This window comes from Ursus arctos, unplaced genomic scaffold (assembly GCF_023065955.2).
Source record: "Ursus arctos isolate Adak ecotype North America unplaced genomic scaffold, UrsArc2.0 scaffold_34, whole genome shotgun sequence".
In the NCBI taxonomy this organism is placed as follows: domain Eukaryota; kingdom Metazoa; phylum Chordata; class Mammalia; order Carnivora; family Ursidae; genus Ursus; species Ursus arctos.
Window position 1 is genome coordinate 14,117,546 of NW_026623030.1, and position 20,973 is coordinate 14,138,518.

The 20,973-nt window shown below is 50.5% G+C and overlaps 1 protein-coding gene across 6 annotated transcripts in view; it reads right to left on the reverse strand.

The window, feature by feature from the left end:
- ACACB (acetyl-CoA carboxylase beta) overlaps positions 1 to 20,973 on the reverse strand; it is a 122,363-nt gene that overhangs the window by 33,712 nt on the left and 67,678 nt on the right. For all 6 annotated transcript variants that reach the window (XM_026515066.4, XM_026515067.4, XM_044389913.3 and 3 more), the window contains 12 exons: positions 19,857 to 20,003; positions 17,688 to 17,876; positions 15,937 to 16,037; positions 14,138 to 14,226; positions 13,936 to 14,060; positions 10,430 to 10,543; positions 10,173 to 10,286; positions 9,515 to 9,604; positions 6,479 to 6,597; positions 3,014 to 3,151; positions 2,079 to 2,178; positions 1,880 to 1,987 (listed from right to left, as the gene is read on the reverse strand). In XM_026515066.4, coding sequence (XP_026370851.2) covers positions 1,880 to 1,987; positions 2,079 to 2,178; positions 3,014 to 3,151; positions 6,479 to 6,597; positions 9,515 to 9,604; positions 10,173 to 10,286; positions 10,430 to 10,543; positions 13,936 to 14,060; positions 14,138 to 14,226; positions 15,937 to 16,037; positions 17,688 to 17,876; positions 19,857 to 20,003 — 1,434 coding nt within the window. The remainder of the gene's footprint in view (positions 1 to 1,879; positions 1,988 to 2,078; positions 2,179 to 3,013; positions 3,152 to 6,478; positions 6,598 to 9,514; positions 9,605 to 10,172; positions 10,287 to 10,429; positions 10,544 to 13,935; positions 14,061 to 14,137; positions 14,227 to 15,936; positions 16,038 to 17,687; positions 17,877 to 19,856; positions 20,004 to 20,973) is intronic.

Below are 20,973 nucleotides of genomic sequence, written 5' to 3' on the forward strand. Positions count from 1 at the left end.
GCACCCTGAGCTGAATGCAGACACTTAACGACTGAGCCACCCAAGCGCCCCAGAAAATTCATTTTTTGATCTGAATGCTGGTTACACTTGGGAATTCACTATGAAAATTCATCAGGTTGTACCTTTATGATTTGTACACATTTTCTGTATGTTAAACTTTAATAGGAAAACATTCAAAAAAGGTACAAAATTGTTTTTAGTTAATCCCTAAACAAAATAAATATATTTTTTTAATATTTTATTTATTTATTTGACAGAGAGAGAGACAGCCAACGAAAGAGGGAACCCAAGCAGGGGGAGTGGGAGAGGAAGAAGCAGGCTCCCAGCGGAGGAGAATACAGCAAAGGTACAGGTAAATAGACAAACAACTGAAAATTTCCAAGTGTTCCTGAAGTTGAGACCAACTCAGGAGAACTAACGGCCAGACAGCATGCCTGGTAGATCTGATTAATTTAGGAGTTAGAAATCTCAGCATCCCGGGGTGCCTGGGTGGCTCAGTTGGTTAGGTTAAGCGTCTGCCTTCCACTCAGGTCCTGATCCCAGGGTCCTGGGATCAAGTCCCACATCCTTGGGTCCTCGGGCTCCCTGCTCAGCAGGGAATCTGCTTCTCCCTCTCCCTCTGCCTCTCCCCCACCCCACACCTGTGCACACGCTCTCAAGTAAATTAATATTAAAAAAAAAAAAGAAAGAAATGTCAGCATCCCATTTTACAGATGGGGAAACTAAGGATCAGAGAGGTAAAGTAACCTGCCCAAGGTTACACAGCACCTTCCCACCATTTCCACTACCTACGCTTGCCAAGGTGCTCCACATCTGTTGGCAGCTGAGGTCCTTGAGCATACATGACACCCTCCCTCCTGTCGGGTGAGAATATGTGCTGGCAATGGCCACGTGTTTTTATCTAAGAACAAGTTCTTTGCATAGATGGCTGTCAGTGTAAGTGACTCTTTAAAGATTTTGAGTTTTCTGGGTTATCTCAACAAAAACATTCCCCCCAAACTATTTAATGAATGTGTCCTTGAAGTGGTATATATACTGTCTCATTTCATCTTCAGTGCACAGGCTAAGCGGGGTACAGTCGACCCTTGAACACTGTGGGGGTGAGGGGGGCCAACCCCCTGAACAGTTAAAAATCCATGTGTCAACTTTTGACTCCCCAAGAACTTAACTATAAGCATCCTACCACTGACCAGAAACCTTACCGATAACATAAACAGTCAACACTTTTTGCATGTTACACGTTTTATATACTATAGTCTTACAACAAAGTAAGCCGGCAGAAAGAAATGTTAAGAAAATTGCAAGGAAGAGAAAATACACTGACAGCACCGTACTGTATTTGTCGGAAAAAAATCTGGGTATGAGTGCACCTGCCTAGTTCAACCCATGTTGTCCAAGGGTCACTGTGTATACTTTGTCTTTCTTTTTTAAGAGATAGAGTGGCGGGGGTGGGGAGAGACAGGAAGAGAGGAGAGAGAGAATCTTAAGCAGGCTCCACACCCAGCCCAGAGCCCAATGCAGAGCTTGATCCCACAACCCTGAGACCACGACCTGAGCCAAAATCAAGAACTGGATGCTTAACCGACTGAGCCACCGAGGCACCCCCATACTTTGTCTTTTCATCATTACAACACCCAGGGAGAGAGAAATGCTGCCCCCATGTTACTGGGGAAGAAGCTAAGGCTCTCCCGAGTTCAGCCACTCCCGCCTAAGGTCACTGGCTGCGAGCAGTAGCAGAGCTAGTCTGGGAAGCCAGGTCTGTGACTCTGAAGCACACAGCAGGACGCAGGCGCGTGGGACACATGCTTGCCATGTGCTTGCCACAAAAGCCCCTCCTTCCTCCCTCAGCAACTCAGAACCAGAGGCACACCCAGCACACCTTGGACTGTACGAACTTCCGGAAAATCGGCACCAGCTCCTCATCTTCCAGGTGGTCCGCGTACTGGAGGGCCACATTCAGGATGTGGATCGGCTCTTCTCTGGGGTTCTGGGAAAGCAAAACAAAGGCCGGTGGTAGAAGGACTCGGGGGCCCCAGCCTGCCCCCTCCTCAGCATATGCTCCCTGCTCGGACACTGACCTTGCTGTCTTCCTCACAGTACAGGGAAGTGCAGGCCTTGCCGAAGAGGGGGGCTTCCCGGGGCACGTTGGCAAAGCAGGAGATGACCTCGTCGAAGTTCCTGGGGGTGCGGGGTGGAGAGGGAGGGCTGAGGGCTGCTGCCCTGTGACGTCAAAGGTCAAGACTGTGCTCTGGGCAGACAAGAAACTTGGGTCCTCCCTCCTCCCCACCCAGCACTCTATGAGCTCGTCCAACTCTGTGCAGAGCTCACTGGGGTCCTGACCAGGTCCAAGGCACCACCGGTGGGGTCCTTCCCCAAAAGAGAAGAAGGAACCTATGTGATCTGAGACTGTGAATAAAAGAAAGCCCAGCACTCTGGGGCATCAGGTGAGCTCCCCCTGTTACAGGCCGGGACACCCTCACCCCTCAGCTCACCAAGTCAACTAAGGCTGTTGTGGAGTTGAACAAGATAACCCAAGCACAACACAGAGCATGGAGGAGCAGGTGGGGGGAAGGGCAGTAATACAGGACTAACTACTGACATTTATTGAGCGTGTCACTTACACCTTACATACACTTTATTGTTATTATTTTAAGTAGGCTCCACACCCAATGTGGGGCTTGAACTCATGACCCCGAGGTCAAGAGTCACATGCTCTACTGACTAAGCCAGCCAGGCACCCCTCCCCTTTTTTAAATTACACTTTAAATACAATATGTAATACATACTATCTCATTCAGTTTTCCTGGTGGTCCCATAAAGTAGATGCTTCTCTTATCCCCATCATAGAGATGGGAAAACTAAGGCACAGAGAGGTGAAATAATTTGCTCAGAGTGTCATAGTGTGGAAGCCACACAGTCAGGCAGGCTACACAAATGAACAGCTAGGAGCCCGGGGAAGCCTGCTTGGCCTCCTCTGCTCGGGGTGTTTGAGAGACTAGGCCACTCTGGGTACCTTATGAAGTCCTCGAATCTCCTGAAGGCGACCATGGCCCCCATCCGCTGGCACAGTGGGGAGAAGCCGCTGTCCATGAAGAGCTCGGTGCTGTGCCTCAGCAGGTCGGGGTTGGTGACGCTGATGGGCACGGCCATCCTACGGGGTGGGGGGCACCACAAGAGGGGAATGAAACAGCTGCTTGAAGATCTGGCCTGAAGGGCCGGTCCTGTCCGGAAGCTTCGGTGAGCCAGACTAGCATTAGAGCCCACCCATAGCAGGACTTCAGATTGGGGGTGGAAGGGACTGGGGCCTGGGTCTGAGGAGTCTTGTCTGATTGCTCAGGACCTGGTATAGACAAAGAGCTCCGCAAGCGAGTGATGAACAGATGAGTGCGTGCATGCATGCAGACCAGTCCAGCCTCAACGTGGTCCCAGGGAAATCCGAGATCGTGAACTCGGCCACAGAGAAGGAGCACGCTTAGCGCCAGTTTCTCCCGGACAGCCCAGCTCCAGGCGGCTGGTGAAGGGGCAGGCTTGGTTCTAAAGAGACATGCCAGGCCTCTGCCTCCATCAGACCTGCTCCTGGGCCGGGGTCAGAAACCAAAACTGGCCCCTCGGCCAGCAGCCCATTAGAGTTTAGCTGGTCCCTGCCCCCAGGACTGGCTGCTCACCAGCGGCAAACACAAACGGGCCTGGAGCAGTGACAGTCGGGCCCTGGAATCGAGTGAAGGAGGGGCTGCTTATCAGATGGGTCGAAAGAGCAGGCCTGGGGCTGCTCTCCTGAAAAGGGAACTTGCTTACAAGGTTGGCCCTTGGCTGGTGTCTGGGAACTTGGCGAGGGCTCCCAGCACTCCCTAAATGGTAAAAGGTTCACTGTGCCCAAATCGTTTGTGCCGTGTGGTTTATGCCAAGCGCGTCTTTTCCTTCCGGAGTCTGGGATTTGGGTATGTGCTTGGCTGAGGGTGCCTACAAGGCCAGCTGTGAAAACCCCGGGCACTGAGTTTCTAACCAGCTGCTAGACAACACTGCACACAGGTCATCCCAACTCACTGCTGGGGGAGGAAGGACATCCTCTGTGACTCCCTTGGGGAGGACTCTTGGAAGCTTGCACAGGTGTCCTCTGGACGCCCCCCAGCCCGCGCCCATGACCCTTTATCTCTTGCTGACTGTCCTTCGCTTCATGTCCTTTCACTGTGACAAGTCACAGCTGTGAGCATGACACATACAGAACCCTATAAATCTCCTTAGGCAATCCTCAAGTCTGGGGTGCTCTCAGAGACCCCTGACCCAGGTGGGCGGTGGCTTCTGTGCCTTCCTGTTGGGTACCCCTGAATTCGTCATCCAGGCGCCCTGCTCCCGGTCAGTGAAATGCAGATAGCAAACTGGCAGGCAGCATGGGTCCCTGCAGCATTTTTAATATATTCTTACACATTACCTATTCACAGTGACGTTGAAGAATTTCACTTTTTTTTTTTTTTTAAGTCTAGATGTCCTGCTTCTCTTGTGGGGAGAAGGAAAGATTTGGTCTGGCTGACCGTTCTCCTGGAGCTAGAACAGCAGCCCCTCAGGTAGGGCCACACTCTTCAGGTCCTACCTCCCACCGGACTCCCAGAACCTTGGCCTGGCCCTAAGTCCTGGTGCAGCCTGCGTGCAGCTCTGCTGGCCTCTGGGCTGACCTCCCCGTGCTGGTCCCCTGACCCAATTCACAATGGGTCTGGTCCGACAGCCAGGCCCTCCTGGGAGGTGGGACTTCACTCCTCATGGCCCTTCCCGGAGGCCCTGAAGAGGGGCGTTTGGGGGCAACTACAGGCAGAGTCTGCTCTGAAGACACAGGCCCAGAGCAAGCTTCTGGTGCCCCTGGCCAACAGCCACAGCAAGGACCTGAGACGGTCAGGGACTTCCTCCAGAGTCCTCAGTGTCAGTGGGGGGTCAAAATAGGACCCCGTGCCCAGACTGAGGGTCACAACCAAGAACCCAAGTATGCGTGTAGTTTCCCCCTAAGAAACGAGGTGTGACTGGCCCACAGGCTTCAGGAGAACCGCCTTCCTATGCTAACTGGGTTGAACCGTGAAGACAAGGAAATCAAAGAAAGAACAGAATGCCTCTTAATGGGCAGACGGTTTCAAAAGCCCTTGCACCACACCTCCCACAGTCACCAAAATGATTCCCAGGCCACAAACACTTCGTCTCCTTTTCTCTCCACTGGACAAAATAGCATGATCTTTTTTTTAAGTAAGAAGAGTAAAAATAAATAACATTAAAAAAAATAAATGACATATACAAAACGAGGTGCCTTTTGGGAAGCACTTTTCTTCAAAACAGAGCAATACCCTTCTTAAAAGCTACAGAAAGAAACGCATGCTTTGAAACCCCAAGAGATCCAAATATTCCCCGCTTCAAGAAATCAGGAATCTTGCTGGCTACATAGATACAAGATCTGATTAATTCAACGCCAAAATCATGATGAGACCGTTGTAGCCACAAGCCAGGCCTGTGGGGAACCCCCAGGAGAACCAGACCCAGAGGAGCAAGGAGGAAGGAAAGGAATACTCCAAATCCCAGGGAGACGTGTTTGCTTTAGCTGAAGGTGACATGCTCAACCTGACCAGGGTGGTACTTTAGGTCCTAAAATAAGATGGATTAAAAAAAAAAGAAGGTGAGAGAACAGCATGGGCACACCAGTGTGTCCCCAACTGAGAACATCATAGGGATCCAGAAGGGCCAACATGCTTGCCCCAGCTGGTGGATCCGGAGGTCCCACAGGTGCTGGGGAGGGCACTCTGACGGGAGAGGCACGTGGCTCAAATCCCTACCCCACGTGAGTGAGCGGCCGCGCCCGTGCCAAGGGAAGGTCCAGGGCTCCTCCTGTGTCAAATGGAGATGAGAACACATTTGGCCCACAGATGGTGAGGAGTGAAGGAAACAGAGTAGGGAAGTGCTTGGCATGGTGCCCAACAACAACGTGCCATCGGGCAGCAACAACACAGTGATAATCATCACAGGGGTCCCTGATGTTCACCAACAACCTTGTTCATGCCAGGCACTGCCCTAAATGCCATGTGCGCCATATCTCATTTACCCTTCGTCATGGTTTAGGAAAGCACTGTCGAATAGAACTTTCTATGGTGATGGAATGTTCTAGAACAGCAATATCCAATATGGCAGCCACAAACCACATGTGGCTTTAAGTGCAGCTGGTATGACTTCGGGAGCTGAATTTTTCATTGAATTTCAGTCATTTGAATTTTAAGGAGCCCACAGACGGGTAGTGCCTGCTGTACTGGGCAGTCCAGGTGGATGAGGTAGACACTGGATTATCTCATCTTACAGATGAGAGAATGGAGATGTAAGGAGATCCCACAGTGGAGAAGTGGTATCCCTGATGTCTCCCTAGGCACACTCGCTGGGTCCCTCCAGAGCCAGGACTATGGGGGTCCGGGAGAAAAGAAACACACACCGCCCCTGGGTGCGCACCACTCCATACCTGTTTGGGTGGGAGGAGGGCAGCATGAACTGGAATTCCACCACGCAGGTGCCGTCCGGGAGCTGCCGGTGCTGCAAGCTGTTTAACTCATAGGCGATATAGCCCCTCCGCACGTAAACCTGACGAGGCAAAAGCACAGAAGACGTGCTCTCAGAGGGCACAGCAGAGTGCCTGCAAACCTGACGAAACTCAGGCCGGAGGGGTACCAGAAATCATCTCTAAGTGATCTCCAAGCACTAGCAAAGAACAAATTCGCTCACATTTTACAATGTTACTTTTCTTTGCCAAGGACTAGATAGTAGATGTTTTAGGCTTTGCGGGATACCCATCTCTATCCCAACTATTCAATTCTGTTGCCGCAGCCTGGAAGCAGCCAAGGACAATATGTAAACGAATGGGCATGGCTGGGTTCCAATAAAACTTTATTTACAAAAACAAGCAGAGGGCCACATGTGGCCCACGGGCTATTGTCTGCCAACTCCTGCTCTAGAATAGCGGTGCCACCCAAGAAAAATGTAACATAGTCACATATGCAATTTTAATTTTCTAGTAGCCACTTCAGAAAAAGACAATAGGTAAACATAAGTTCGATAATATACTTAATTTCAACCCCAATACCAAATGTAATGTCATTTTGACATGTAATCGATACAAAAAAAAGAAGACAGTTGAAATTCTTCCTCCATACAAAGTCTTTGGAATCCAGTGTGCCTTGTTTACTTAGAGCACAGCTCGACTCAGACCAGCTGCATTTCAAGTGCTCACTAGCCACACGGGGCCAGTGGCTGCCATATTGGGGAGCACAATTCTAGAGGTTAGACAGTGGGAGTTTTTTAACTGAATAAGGAATATAAGAATTGTGTAGCATGAGTTAACACAGCAGCAGGCCTAACTGCTTTAAAAGACCCTTGGCCGGCCTCTCGGAACTTGGACTTGGGAGGGTTCCTGCTATTCCCTGATAAGAATGGCTCATGGCACCTAAGCTGTACAAACAGTGATTTTATGTTGAACGTGTGCTTTCTTTCTGGGAGTTTAGAATTTTGTTACATTCTAGAACCAGCCCCCAATAAAACCCCTGGGGTGCTGAGTCTCTGAGCCTCATTTCAAACATGTTGTCATGGGGCGCCTGGGTGGCTCAGCGGGTTAAGCGTCTGCCTTTGGCTCAGGTCATGATCTCAGGGTCCTGGGATCAAGCTCCGCGTTGGGGTTCCTGCTCAGGGGGGAGTCTGCTTGTCCCTCTCCCTTTGCCCCTCCCCTCCCTTGCTCTCTCTCCCTCACTTGCTCTAGTAAATAAATAAGATCTTTTTTTTAAAAAAATACGCTGTCATAACTCATTCTTTGAGGAATGAAAAGTGCCTTCGGGACCACTGAAAGCTTGCCCCCGGCTTCCTTTGGATGTCACCCCACACGCTTTGTCCCTCTGCTGATGGTGCTTTGCGTCTTTTCACAGTAACAAATCACAGCCATGAGCACGACCATCTGCTGAGCCCTGTGAGTCTTCCTAGTGACTCATCGGACTGGGGCTGGTCTCGGGGACACCCACCATCGAGACCAGGAACGAAACTCTACACATCTCAAGAGAGCAAGTCAAACTGTAACGTTCACAGTGCTCATTTTGAGTCACGGAGAAAAGGTTGGATTATGCCAATCGAAGGGACGGGATGCTCAAAGAGCTCTGGAAAATTCTCCAACAGAAAAAAAAAGGGGGGGGGGGATTTAGCATTCCAAAAAGCAAAGAGGGTGGGTTGCTGCTTTCCACCCAACACAGGATCCCCCCCAAATAGGACAGGCGCTTGGACAGTGAGCAGCAATGGTGCTCACATCAGATGCTTACTCATTTATCTCCAAATAAGCCCATGAGGTGGGTATTACTGCCCCTGCTGCAGCATGAAAATCTAAATGTCCAGAGAAGGAAGGCAACTGGCCAGAGGTCACACAGCTCGTAACCTTGTACCGGTTGCTCCCACTGATTGGAACCTCTTTGCTTCTTCCTCTCCACCAATCCTGACTCGCTCTTTGAATGCTTGCTTTCGTCTCACTTTCTCATCCAAGTCGGAGCTGACCCTCCCGGTAAGGTTAAATCCCACTGTCTGCTTCTCAGCGAGACGGCTATGTTCCCACTACAACCCTACTGCATGTGTAAAGAAGGAACTACTTAGTGTGGGTCTCTCCCCAACCAGACAGAAGCTCCATTAGGGCAGAGCCTGGCTGTTCCCTGCTGTATCCCCAGCGCCTGGCACACAGTGGGTCTCAATATAATTGAACGTTGGAAAGATGGGGGAGAAAGGCTGATAAGCGCTACTGGGTCTCACTGAGGGAAACAGGGAGACCTGAAAAGGAGTCTCTGAGTTGAAACCAGGGAGGAGGGAAGACTGCAGGCCCAGGAGACTCTGGGGCTGTGACATGCTCACAAGCCCCAAACAGTCTCCATGGAGACCTAGTCAACCTTCCACCACCAGGATGGCTGACCCACGGAGTCTACGAAGGTGGCAGAAGAGGAAGTGGGTGCCACAAGGGACCGAGACTCCAAGATCAGAGGGTTTTGCTGCTGGTCACCCCCTTCTCTGCCCCATCACACAGGGAGGTCACCTGAAATTGTCACCTAGGTTCCTTCCAGCTCTCGAGGTTCCCAGCACGAGTCTCCCAAAGGTATGTAATGCAGGGAGTCAGAGGGTTTGCACGAGGTGCCTGGGCTCTTGGTGGCTAGTATCTAGGTGTGCCTTGCCAAGCTGAGGCCGGGATGGCATGTGAGGTCACAGGGATTACCAGCAAGGGATCTGGACTGAGACCTAGTGTGAATCCTGGGCCTGCCACTCCCCAGCTGTAAGACCTTGAGCAAGTCACTCCCCCTCTCTAAGCTTCACTTCCCTTCTCTGGAAGATGGGTGTAGCCACAGTACCTACCTTGTAAAGAGAAGGAGAGGATCCCACACTCGAGGTGTGGGGCCCAGAGTCAGGCACATGGCCAGTGGTCAGCAGGTGCAAGAACCGGCATTTTCGGGATGGAGGCTGTTCCTGGGGGCTCCCTCCTACTTACCTCCAAGGATGCCATGCAGACGACTTTGTTAGCGTGGTAGAAGAAAGTGGGCAGGACATCAAATATGGTTGTTTCTGAGAGTATTAATTTCTATGGGATGGGAAGGAAAGGAAAGGAAATGTGACCAAGTTTCAACCACGGGTCAGATGAATGGAGGGGTGGCGCAGGGAGGGGAAGCCCGTGGTGGCACTATCAATAAAACGTTGCCGGCCTGCCAGGCCCCTTGATCTGAAAGTGGAAACAGTTCTGGGAGGATGGCACCTAAAGTTCCCCATTCCAGAGGCAGAGGGGGTATCTGGAGGCTTGCAAATGATCCAAAGTTGGGGGATGGGGGAGCCCAAAAGATGAAGCCATGACTCAGCCGTGTGAGTGTTCATGGTTTCCAGTAAGCTCCATCACACCTGAGTTCTTAAAACGGCACCTCGCGGGGGAGCCTTGCGGCCTGATGCTCTGTCCCTCCTGCGGGACTGGACCTCTCCCAGAGGCTCCCCGAGGCCCCACGGGGCAGCCCTGGCCACACTGGGCTAACGCGCTGGTATTTGCAACTATGCGCTGAACCCAGGAGCCGGCGCACTGAGGGCATGGGGCGCCCATCTCCCGGAGGCCCCACCCGGGCCACGGTGCTCTGTGGAAGGTGGACAGAAGGCGGCAGCCTCACCTTGAGGTTTTCTGGGCAGAACTGGTGGCCGTACATGTCGATGGCAGACAGGAAAATGGACTCCACCTGGTTGTGCCTCAGCTCGTAGGACGGGAGGTGGGAGGCAATCAGGACCTGCGGTGGGGGGTGGGGGGTAAGCCAACCTTACAGGGGAGAAGCCCAGGGCCGGACTCTGGGATTGGACGCAAGACGGCAGCAGAGGGGCTGTGCACCGTGAGGGACAGGATGCCGGGAGGGACGGCACCCCGCGACCCTACCTGTCTGGCTCTGAGGGCCACTTTGCAATGCTCGCTTTTGCTCAGCTGAGTGAGCTCATTGAGGATGGAGGTCAGCTCTTCCGACAGGGAAGGGTCTGGGCCACAGAGCTCATCCTTTGGGGGACAAAGACAGAATCCAAATGGCTTTCTTCTGCCACAAGGAAACAAGCCAGCACCCACCCTTAGCTGGCGGGTGGTGGGGGGCAGCTACCCCAACAACCAGAAAGCTCCTCTCTGGGCATCCCTGGCATAGCCTGACGATTGCGCTCTCTGCCACTGTCCGCCACGTATCCCCCGCTCATCCACCCGCTAACATGCCCTAAACACCTGCCAAGATTAACAATACAGCTAAGTCTCTACCTACATTAATAGCCAGCCATTATCAGGCAAGCAACTCCACCCTTTACGTTCATTTCCCCAAACCCTCCCACCCCTCTGAGGAGTTATGACAGGATTCCCATTTTACAGACAAGGAAACTGAGGCTCAGAAGCAGTATGCCTTGCCCCCAGGCCACCAAGCACGGGCAAAGTCGAGCCACATCCAAACCCAGGTCTATTCTGTCCTCAAGGCTTTTCTTTCCTCTATACATTGCTGCCTGACTTAAGGGGTTCACAGTTTCAGAGAAGAGGGAGGAGGGGAAATAGAGCCAGGTACAAAGAATAAGGTTCACATGGGATGCTCTAGTGAGGGTGTGGTAAGCCACCCACTGGGAGTCTCCAAGGGGAGCATTCTGGAAGGTCAAGGGCAGCTGCTTACAGGAAGGAGGATCTGGAGTTGCAGAAGTCGTGCAGGGACAGTGGTTCCCATGAGCACCCCTCCCCCCACCTTGGAACGAGGGACCTTTCTGCCAGAGACCAGAGGGCTGCGTGCACTTGGTCTGTGCGTCTCCTCCTTATGCCCTAAACGCAAGATGGGCTTGGGAATGGCTCAGAGCAGGTGCTCCCCGATACCCACTGAAGACAGAACAATGACTGCTGGGAACATGAACCTCCAGCAACATGGCCCCAGCCTTGCCCCTGCCCAGACTGTTCTCCAAGAAGTCACCAGATGGTGGGGCCAGGGGTCCTTTCTTCGACACCTGCCTCTGCACTTCCCTAACTAGAAACAGCTTGCTCTGTTTTTATGATCAGAACACTTGTTAACGTATTAGTATTTCACACTTGTACAAAACACTAGCCTGTTGGTGCTGAAGAAATCACACAGATTATTCTAAACTTTCTCTCCCTCCCCCACTGTGATTTGCTTTAGAAACCAAGTTCCCTGAAAGACTCAAACAATTTCATTTCAAAGTAAATATTCAATTAACAAGTCTTTTCGGAGAGTCTCCTAGGCACCAGATACCATCAAATGCAAAGAACTCGTCGTTTTCAACAAATGGAACCAAGAGAGCCAAAAGCATAAAGGATCTCGCTCACACATCCCCCAACCACACCTGGTACAACATTTTCAGCCGCCTTCTCCGAGAAACCCCAAGCAAGTGTCCTAGTTCTCTGATCGGGGGGGCCACTCCCCCAGCTGTCCTCTGGTGTACATAATATTTAGCACCTTCCTGCCCAGAAGAGAGTCAGTCTGTGCACAGAGTAATGGACAGCAGGTCCAACAGCTCTCACCCCCAGCCTTTGAATGGCAAGTAGATGGTAATAGATAACAGGCATACCTTGCTTTACAAACACTCAGCTGAAAAAACTCCATGCAAAGGAGATGCTTTGCCAAGGGTTATACTATTTTAGCAATGGCATTCCCCGCAAAGAGTGGACATCTCTTCGGGCATAAGTTCCCAAACCTGGCTGCACCCTGCCATCAACTTGGAAAGCCCTCCCCCCGCCCCAAATTTAATTTTGAAGAATTTCAAAAACTACACAAGAATTAAGGATCAGCTGGGGCACCTGGGTGGCTCAGTCGGTTGAGCATCCGACTACTGATTTCGGCTCAGGCCATGATCTCAGGGTCCTGGGATCGAGCCCTGCGTAGGGCTCTGCACCCAGCAAGAAGTCTGCTTGAGGATTCTCTCTCTCTCTCTCTCTCCCTCTGCCCCTCCATCATACACACTCTCTAAAATAAATAAATCCTTAAAACAAAATTAAGGGTATGTACATTGAAAACCCCTATACTGATGATCCAGATTCACCAACTGCTAAACTTTTACTATTATCACCACATCTGCTTTTTCTCTGGTAAGCACACACACACACACACGCACGCACGTGTGCACACATACATTTTCTTTCTTTGAAAATCACCTACAGACACCACAGTCCTTCCCAATAAGATTGTACCTCCTTGAAGAAAAAAGATCTTCTCCTAGCTAACTAAAAAACCATTAAAACACCCAAGAAATTGAACATGAAAGTGATAATATTATATAATATTACTTACATTTTACTTTTACAGCTTACATTTTACTTTCCCATGGGAGAAGCTTTCAAAAAGTACTAATGCCTCGTCCACATCCCCCAGAAAGCCTGACTCAGCTGACCAGGGTGGGGCCTAGGCATCTGTATTTTTTTAACGCTCTCCTGCAGCTACCCCAGGAGATTCTCATGTACCGCTAGGATTAAGAGATCCTCACGCTGCCCTAGGTTTCAAAACGATTCTTTACAAAAATACCAGTATTTACAAATCCATCTTGTTAGGGTGTTAGCTATCCTACAGGCCCAGGCCCAAATTTGGCTCACTGCCCTTTTTTTTAAATAAAGTTTTATTGGCACACGGCCACACTCATTCAGTCACATATTGTCTATGGCTTCTTTCACGCTATGACAGCAGAGCTGAGTTGTTGCAACACAGGCTGTGTGGTTCTCAAAACTATTTACTACCTTTACCAAAAAAAAAAAAAAAAAATCTGCCAGCCCCTTTTCGCTATAAGCCAAGCCCACGTCCCTCGTACTATCTGGTGATTCTACGTTCTCCAAATGAGCCATCAGGGACCGTATCAAGGAAAAACATCTTTAGCTATAAAGGATGCTAATTATCATCGAGTAGGAAAAGAAATAAGAAGAAATTCTATGCTTCTCCAAGAAGGGAAAATAAAAAATCCCACGCCAAGACTCAAATCTAATTATCCCCCAGGAACTCATGATTCTGGGGCCAGCCTGTGGGTTCAAATCCCGGCTCTGCATTTAGAAGTTGGGTGCCTTTGGGCAAGCGACTACTTCCCCTCCCTGTGCTCGGCCAAAGCAAGAGAGAACGGTGCGCACCTTCGAGACTTGCTGTGAGAACTAAATCAGCATTTGCAAAGCATGTTAGGAGCGCTCGGTGCATGGTAGGTGCTTCGTGAGTCTGTGCCATGATCTCCCCCCGCGACTGACACATCCCACCCCCCGCCTGGTTTTATCAACAAAGTTTCATTGGACACAGCCGTGTCCATTTGCTTATGTTGTACAAGGTCAGAACTGAGACGGTATGACCAGCAAAAGCTCAAATATTTATACTCTGGCCCTTTCCAGAATGTCTGTGGAGCCCGAGCTACTCCCACGGTGAGTATAGGGCGTCCTTTCCTGCTTACAATCAACATGATCACCAGCTGGTTCTTCTTGGCCACCTGCGCGTGGGAGAAGATGCAGTCCAGCACCTGGGACATGTCTGGCTTCAGCCGCTCCCTGAGGTTTATCACGCACTTGTCGTAGTGAGCTAGAGGGAGACAAAAGGGGTGAGGCTCGGGCCCTCCCGCCCTGTGGGCTTGTCACCAAGGCTGGGGGGACTCTTGCCTTGCTGGAAATGATGCTCCACCCGCAAGTATCTCCGCAGGAGGTCCAACACCACCGCCTTCATGTAGCCGCGGGTCCCGCTGCGGTACCTGGGAGGCAAGGAGAGGCTGTCTGAACCGCCAGCTCCACCTCCTGGGGCGCCCGAGTCTACAGCCGGGCCTTTCGGGACTTCCGAAAGGAGGCTGGACCCCCTACTCCTCAAGGCTGGGAGGGACGTGTGAGTCGGCGTATTTGCACGAACTCTGTAGGCCAAAGACAGCAGCGACTCGTCCAAGGTCATCCAGCCAGCCAGAGTCCAAGCCTGAGCCTTCGGATGGCACCTGCCCATCCCCAGAGAGAGAAGACGGGATGCTGAAAAGGGTCAGCTTGCATACACGGTTGATACCAAAAATGATCAATTAACCACCCTAGGTATAAAGATAGCTTGAAAGATAATTAAACAAAAGATAATTAAACGAAACTTGGAAGACATTTATCGATAGATCCCTATGAAAATGTCACTTCCCTTTTAAAAAACAAATTTTACACTGGATGTCCCCTAAAACATTCTAAATCATTTCTGCACATAGGAAACAGTTTCCTAAGTGACAGGACACTGAGTTTTAAGGACATTAAGACCAGTTTAACCCCAGAGTCACTGACAACAGGAGAAAGAACCTAAAATGTACACTTACTCAAATGTGATCTAAAAGAATATATATATAGAACGGAGCTCTGAAGGGTGTCTGGGTGGCTCAGTCGGTTAAGCATCCGACTCTTGGTTTCAGGGTCATGAGACTGAGCCCTGCATCGGGCTCCATGCTCAGCGGGGACTCTGCTTGAGATTCTCTCTCTCCCTCTCCATCTGCCCCTGCCCCCACTCGCGTGCAAGCGCATGCTCTCTCTCTCTTTCAAATAAATAAATCTTTTATTAAAAAAAAAAAAGAACAGAGCTGGGATATTTATGTTTAACACAGAAAAATCTGCTAGGGGATTGTTCATTTTCTTCTAGGTGTTTCTCTGAAGCTAAAGTGTGGGTTTAAGGTTAGCGACCTTCTGGGGAGGGTCTCTCGTCCTAGCCCTTGGCTGTGACACTCTCTCTTCAGGGGGAATCCACACTAAGACTCCCTTCCCCAGCTCAATCCTAGATGGGCAGTCTGAGTCCCCATGAGCCCAGGTGCTCCCTGAAAAGAAGGGCATTCTCCTAGGGTCCTGCTTCTCTGTGCCTCTGTTTCCAGCACGTGGTAAACGTGAACGCACTTCATCTCCTCCAGTTTAAAACTGTTTCAAGTCTGTCTTCATATGTGAAGCTTTCCTGTGGGGTAGAGCTTTCCCACGACGTGGCAGTTCTTCCTGTCATCAGAACAGTTCAACCTGCTCAAGAGCCATTCAAAATACAAATTCTTCATCCACTCTCTTCTGCAAGGACTTCAAAACCACAAGGACAATCTGTAGAGTCCTTGAAGGCCTATAAAGCCACCGCACCCTGCTGTCCTGTAGGCAAAGCTACCCTGAGGACTCGCTGGGCACCAGCACTTTACGAGCATTAATCCACTCACAACGCAGCAGGACTAATTGCGCACAAAGGGTTTTTATTCCCATTTTACAGACTGGCAAACTGAGATCGCAGGAGAAAAGGGCCTTGCCTGGGGTTTCTGGGGTTAGGACTAGCTATGCCGGGATGGTAATCAGGGTCTCTGGACCCCACGCACTGTCTCTTGGTTGGAGCCTGCCCTGAAGAGAGCCCCAGAGTGCTGCATTGGGGTGATGCGCCGACAGTGAGTGGGACGACCGCCCCCCACGGAGGGCCGAGGACTCACCTCTGGACCAGCTGCACAATGCTCTGGGTGTTCATGAAGAAGACCTCCCGTTCGGCCCTCCGCTGCAGGGTGGCCGCGTGGCAGTCCAGGATGGTGGCTATCTGGACGGGCAGACAGGACAGGTCTGGCCACTCACAACCACACAGTCTGCTCACCGCCACGCGGGAGTCACCAGAAAGACCCACCGTGGGCTCCCATGGAGGACCCACCCAAGGCTCATTCAAAACTTGAAAACTTCAGCTCCAAAGCCCTCTCTGGCCACCCAGAAAGAGCTGTTCACCCCGCCTGACCTGTTGCTTGAGGAATTTGAGCTTAGAATGACAACGATCCCATAAAGACACGTGTCTTAGTCCTCTCCACAAATATGAATGGTCTGGGGGAAGGGAAGGGAGTGTCCAACCCCAGAGAAACTGAAGCGGGCTGCGGGGGAAGGGGGGAGTCTTGTTTGTATAACTAGATTTAGCATTATTAGCATACTGTTTTTGGCAACAAAAAATATCTTTAATGAAAAATCTGCACCAACAACAAATTCCTGAAAGGTCCAAACACATTCTTTTCTCAACTGGGGTTTGTTAGAGTTTTGTCTGGTTATTTTTCAGTTGAGATATAATTTACATACCATAGTATTCCCCTCATTCATTCATTCATTCATTCATTTTTTAAGCAGGCTCTATACCCAGTGTGGGGCTCAAACTCATGACCCCAAGATCAAGAGCTACAAGGTCTACTGACTGAGCCAGCCAGGTGCCCCCCCTTTACAGTATACAGCTAACTAGTTTTCGGCTTATTCATGTGCAACCATTGACCACTATCTAATTTGAGAGCATTTTCATCACCCTGGGAAGAAACCCAATAACCATTCACAGCTACTCTTGAGCCCCCTCCCCCAGCCCCTGGCGACCACTTATCCACTTTCTGTCTCCATGGATTTGCCTCTTCCGGACATCTCGCGTACATGGAATCATGCAACGCGTGGTCTCTTATGACTGGCTTCCTTCACTTCGCACGTTTTCAGGGGACGTCTACGTTGCAGTATGAATCCGTATTAGATTCCTTTTCGTGTTGGAACAATAGTCCAACCTCTAGAGTGGTTGACCTCCAGGAATGACCTGATCTATGCTGACCCGTAGCTCCCCAACTCACAAACATGTGGGTGGGGGCATGACGATGGAACGCAGCCCTTCTAACCAGACCAAGGGCAGAAGGTAAAAACTGACAGAGGAGGTTCCTCCAAATGCAAATTACCTTAAAAAACACTTGACAAAGCAACACCCCCTCCTCCACAAAAAAAAAAAAAAAAAAGGCAGCATAAAATCAGGAAAACATAGCATTACTAGAGATATTTCATCCTACCCTGGAATGTTTTCCATTATTTAAATATTCTATATACCTAGGGCCCCAAGATGATCACCTTACAAACACCAAAGGAAGAAAATCAAAGCTACAGGCTAGCAAGAAAATCCCACAACCGCCTCTGTTTCAGCCAGAAATGTTGGGGGAAACGCTGCTTGTATTTGAACCAACTGTTAACTCCTATTCTGAATCCGAGTTTTATGGAGTAAGGCCCAGTAACTGTGTTCATCTCAACAACGTTGGGGAAAATGCTGGGGTTCTGCTGAGAAGGGCTCGAAAGGAAACTCTCAGCCTGCGCCATCTTGGGTGCTCGACCAGAGGCCATGGTGGCCGGAAGTTGAGTTCCCAAGGCGGCACCTGCGGGCCCCCCAGTGGGGCTGGGGAGGCGGGGTACGCACCTGCTGGCTGGGGAACTGGCACAGCACCGAGGTGATGTTGCTGGCGTACTGAGCCATCACCCTGCGGACCGACTTCTCCACGGGGGCGGGGATACGGCCGGACACACTGGTCATGATTTCCTGCAGCTCCAGCAGCGGCAGTGATGGGTGCCGGAGGGTCATCATGAGCTTTTGCACCCACTCCTTCAGCTGAAGCGGGGACCACAGCGTTAGCCAGAGGCCCTGTGGGGGGCATGGGCACTGCCACCCTCCACCGGGCACCCGACACACTCAACCCATCCAGATCCTGTACCCAAGGAGCCAAACATCGAGACCCAGAAGCTTCTGGGACATTCTGAGTGGAATGGCCCCCTGACTACAAGGGGAATGCCCAGTTTCCCTGCACCCCCCTCTCTCTAGGAACCCACACAGCCAGCATGGTGTGAGAATAGAACACAAGGCCATGTGAAGTGCTAACATTTGTGGACATTTGCTTAGTGCCAGACAACGCTCTAAAACCTTTATTTGTATGTTCTCATCTGATCCTCAGAAACAACCCTACAGAGTAGATACAATCATTATTCCCATTTTACAGTTGAGGAAACTGAAACAGAGAGGTTGATGAAGTTACCCAAAGTCACCCAGCTGGTGAGAAGCCAACCCAGGCCATTCAGCTCCAGGGACTCTTCACAGCTGCCCTACAATACCTCCGGGTGCCCCAGCAGCTGAAATGTTGACGGTCTCTGAATGAGAAGGATAATGGTGCTGCCTCCAAAGGAGTTGTGTCATTTAAAAATGAAAGAATGCGAGCCCCGGCAAGTGCAAAGACTAAATAAATGTTGCAGGTTTAGTGATCACAGTCAGGCTGCACAGCAATCAGGAGCTAAGGGTATGGACTCTGAAGCCAGATGGCCAGGGCTCAAATTCCATCTTTGCCTTTTCACAGGGCAAACACGGCAAGTTTCTTAGTCTCTCTGTGCCTCAGTTTCCTTAGCTGTAAAGTGGAACTAATATCATAGGTTGTTGGGAGGATGAAATGACTTACTAAATTTCAAGTGCTCAGAGTAGTAGTTGGCACAGTGTACTGGACAGTGGTTGGCCATTGTACCACCATCACCACCGTCACCCCCAGCACCAGCATCACCACCATCGTCACTACCACCATCACCACCATCACCACCAGCATTACCACCACCACCACCACCACCACCACCACCACCACCACCATCAACGTTACCATCACCAACATCATCACCCCCACCAGCATCACCATCACCCCCAGCATCACCAGCACCACTGTCACCCCCAGCACCAGCATCACTACCATCATCACCACCATCACCACCAGCATCATCACCACCACCAGCATCACCATCAACATTACCATCACCAACATCATCACCCCCACCCGCATCACCATCAACACTACCACCACCACCACGACCAGTATCACCTCCTCCACCATCACCACCACTAACATGTTTTGCTACTCTGAGATAGGTTGTGACAGATAATTTTATCGCTATTGATATTGAGTTTAGCGCCATGGATCTTTCACTGAGGTCTGCAAATGTGAAAACTTCTGACTTCTCTACAGAATAAGTAGGCAATGGGCCCCTGGGATGAACAACGAACAGACTGTGTCCCTGAACAAAGTGATCTCCTCACTCTCTAAGACGTGACCCACGCGGACTTCTTGTTTATTTATTTATTTTTTAAAAAGATTTTATTTATTTATTTGACAGACATCCAGCGAGAGAGGGAACACAAGCAGGGGGAGTGGGAGAGGAAGAAGCAGGCTCCTAGCGGAGGAGCCTGATGCGGGGTTCGATCCTATAACGCCAGGATCACGCCCTGAGCCAAAGGCAAGACGCTTAACGACTGAGCCACCCAGGCGCCCCCGGACTTCTTGTTTAACTTCCTGCTTAAACATTCTCTGGGCTGAGATGAACACAAAACCAATCTAGCTTTTACAACAGTTTATAATCAAAGAGAACATACGCTGATGTTTACAATCAGACGAGGATGTTCCTGAGAAGAAGCCCTTTGTAAAAACAACAGAGGACTAGCCACTCTTCCATACCCGACTCCAGTAAAGACCTCGGAGCTCATGGAATAAGCCCTCCTGGCTCCTCACACAGACCTGCACACGGGTGTAGAATACACACCTATCCTTTGCACGTGACCTACCTTTGTGCTAAAAATAGGCTCCGGCAGACAGTAGCCACTCATGACGTTGGTCAGGTTTTCCAGGACATTGTGGAAAACCTGGTGCAGTTTCTCTCCCACGATGGGCAGAGTTTGCTGGGAAGGGAGCTCTCCTGTGAATGGCTTGGCCTGATGAGACAAAAGAACCGGAGGTCAAGGACACGTGCCTCCTGAGACGAGATAAACAGAGGGGCGACGCAGCCTGACCAGGACAGTCCACGATATAATGAGGATGAAGCCTGAGGGGAAAAGAACAAAAAACCCCACAAGAACACATACTGGAAAGTCAAAATTGCTAAAATCCCACCCCAAGGTGGGTTTCCCAAATCTCCCCCGCGGCAAATGCCGTAGTCCATTGTTAGAAGCTCCCAGTGATTTTGGAAGAAGTTACATTCTTTTGTTTTGCTCTGCTTTCTAATCAAAATTATCTCCCTATCTTCCCATTTATTTTCCATCTTTATTGAATCCTGAAGATAAACAGCAGGATGGAAATTTATGAAGTTCTCATGCAAATGTCCCAACTTTTTGTAAATCCTCAACCTTTAGCCTTAGAGAACCAAAAAAATGAAAAGCTCTCCCAAGGGGCAACCCCGACCCCAGGAGCCCATTTATTGATTCATTCATTGTAAAAATGTCCACTGAACACCTACTACATGCAGTCCTGGGACCCAGGAGCTTTGGGATGTGCTGTTCTGCTGACCTGGAACCCTCAGCTTCCTGGCCTCTCCCCTGTCCCAACCCTGTGGGCTTGTCTCATCCTTCGAGATGAACTGGAGGATCTCCTTCTCCACAACCTGGTGCTGGCTTCTCCAGCTGGGTACCCACAGCAGGGGCCACGGGCAGCCCCTCTTACTGCACAAGGGCTCATCTCATAGGCACACATGAACGCCCAGGGACTGGTGGCCGGGCCCTGTCTCATGAACCTGGCATGGGAAATGGTTGCTGAATCACGTGCAGGCCCACAGACCTTTCTGGTGATCTGAAAAGGCTCAGTCTATTTCTGGTTTTGGGAACCCACTACAGAGAATAATGAAAAAAATGAGAAGAAAACTGATAGAATATTCTGGAAAAAAGAGGCAACGTGTTTCTTTTTGAAATG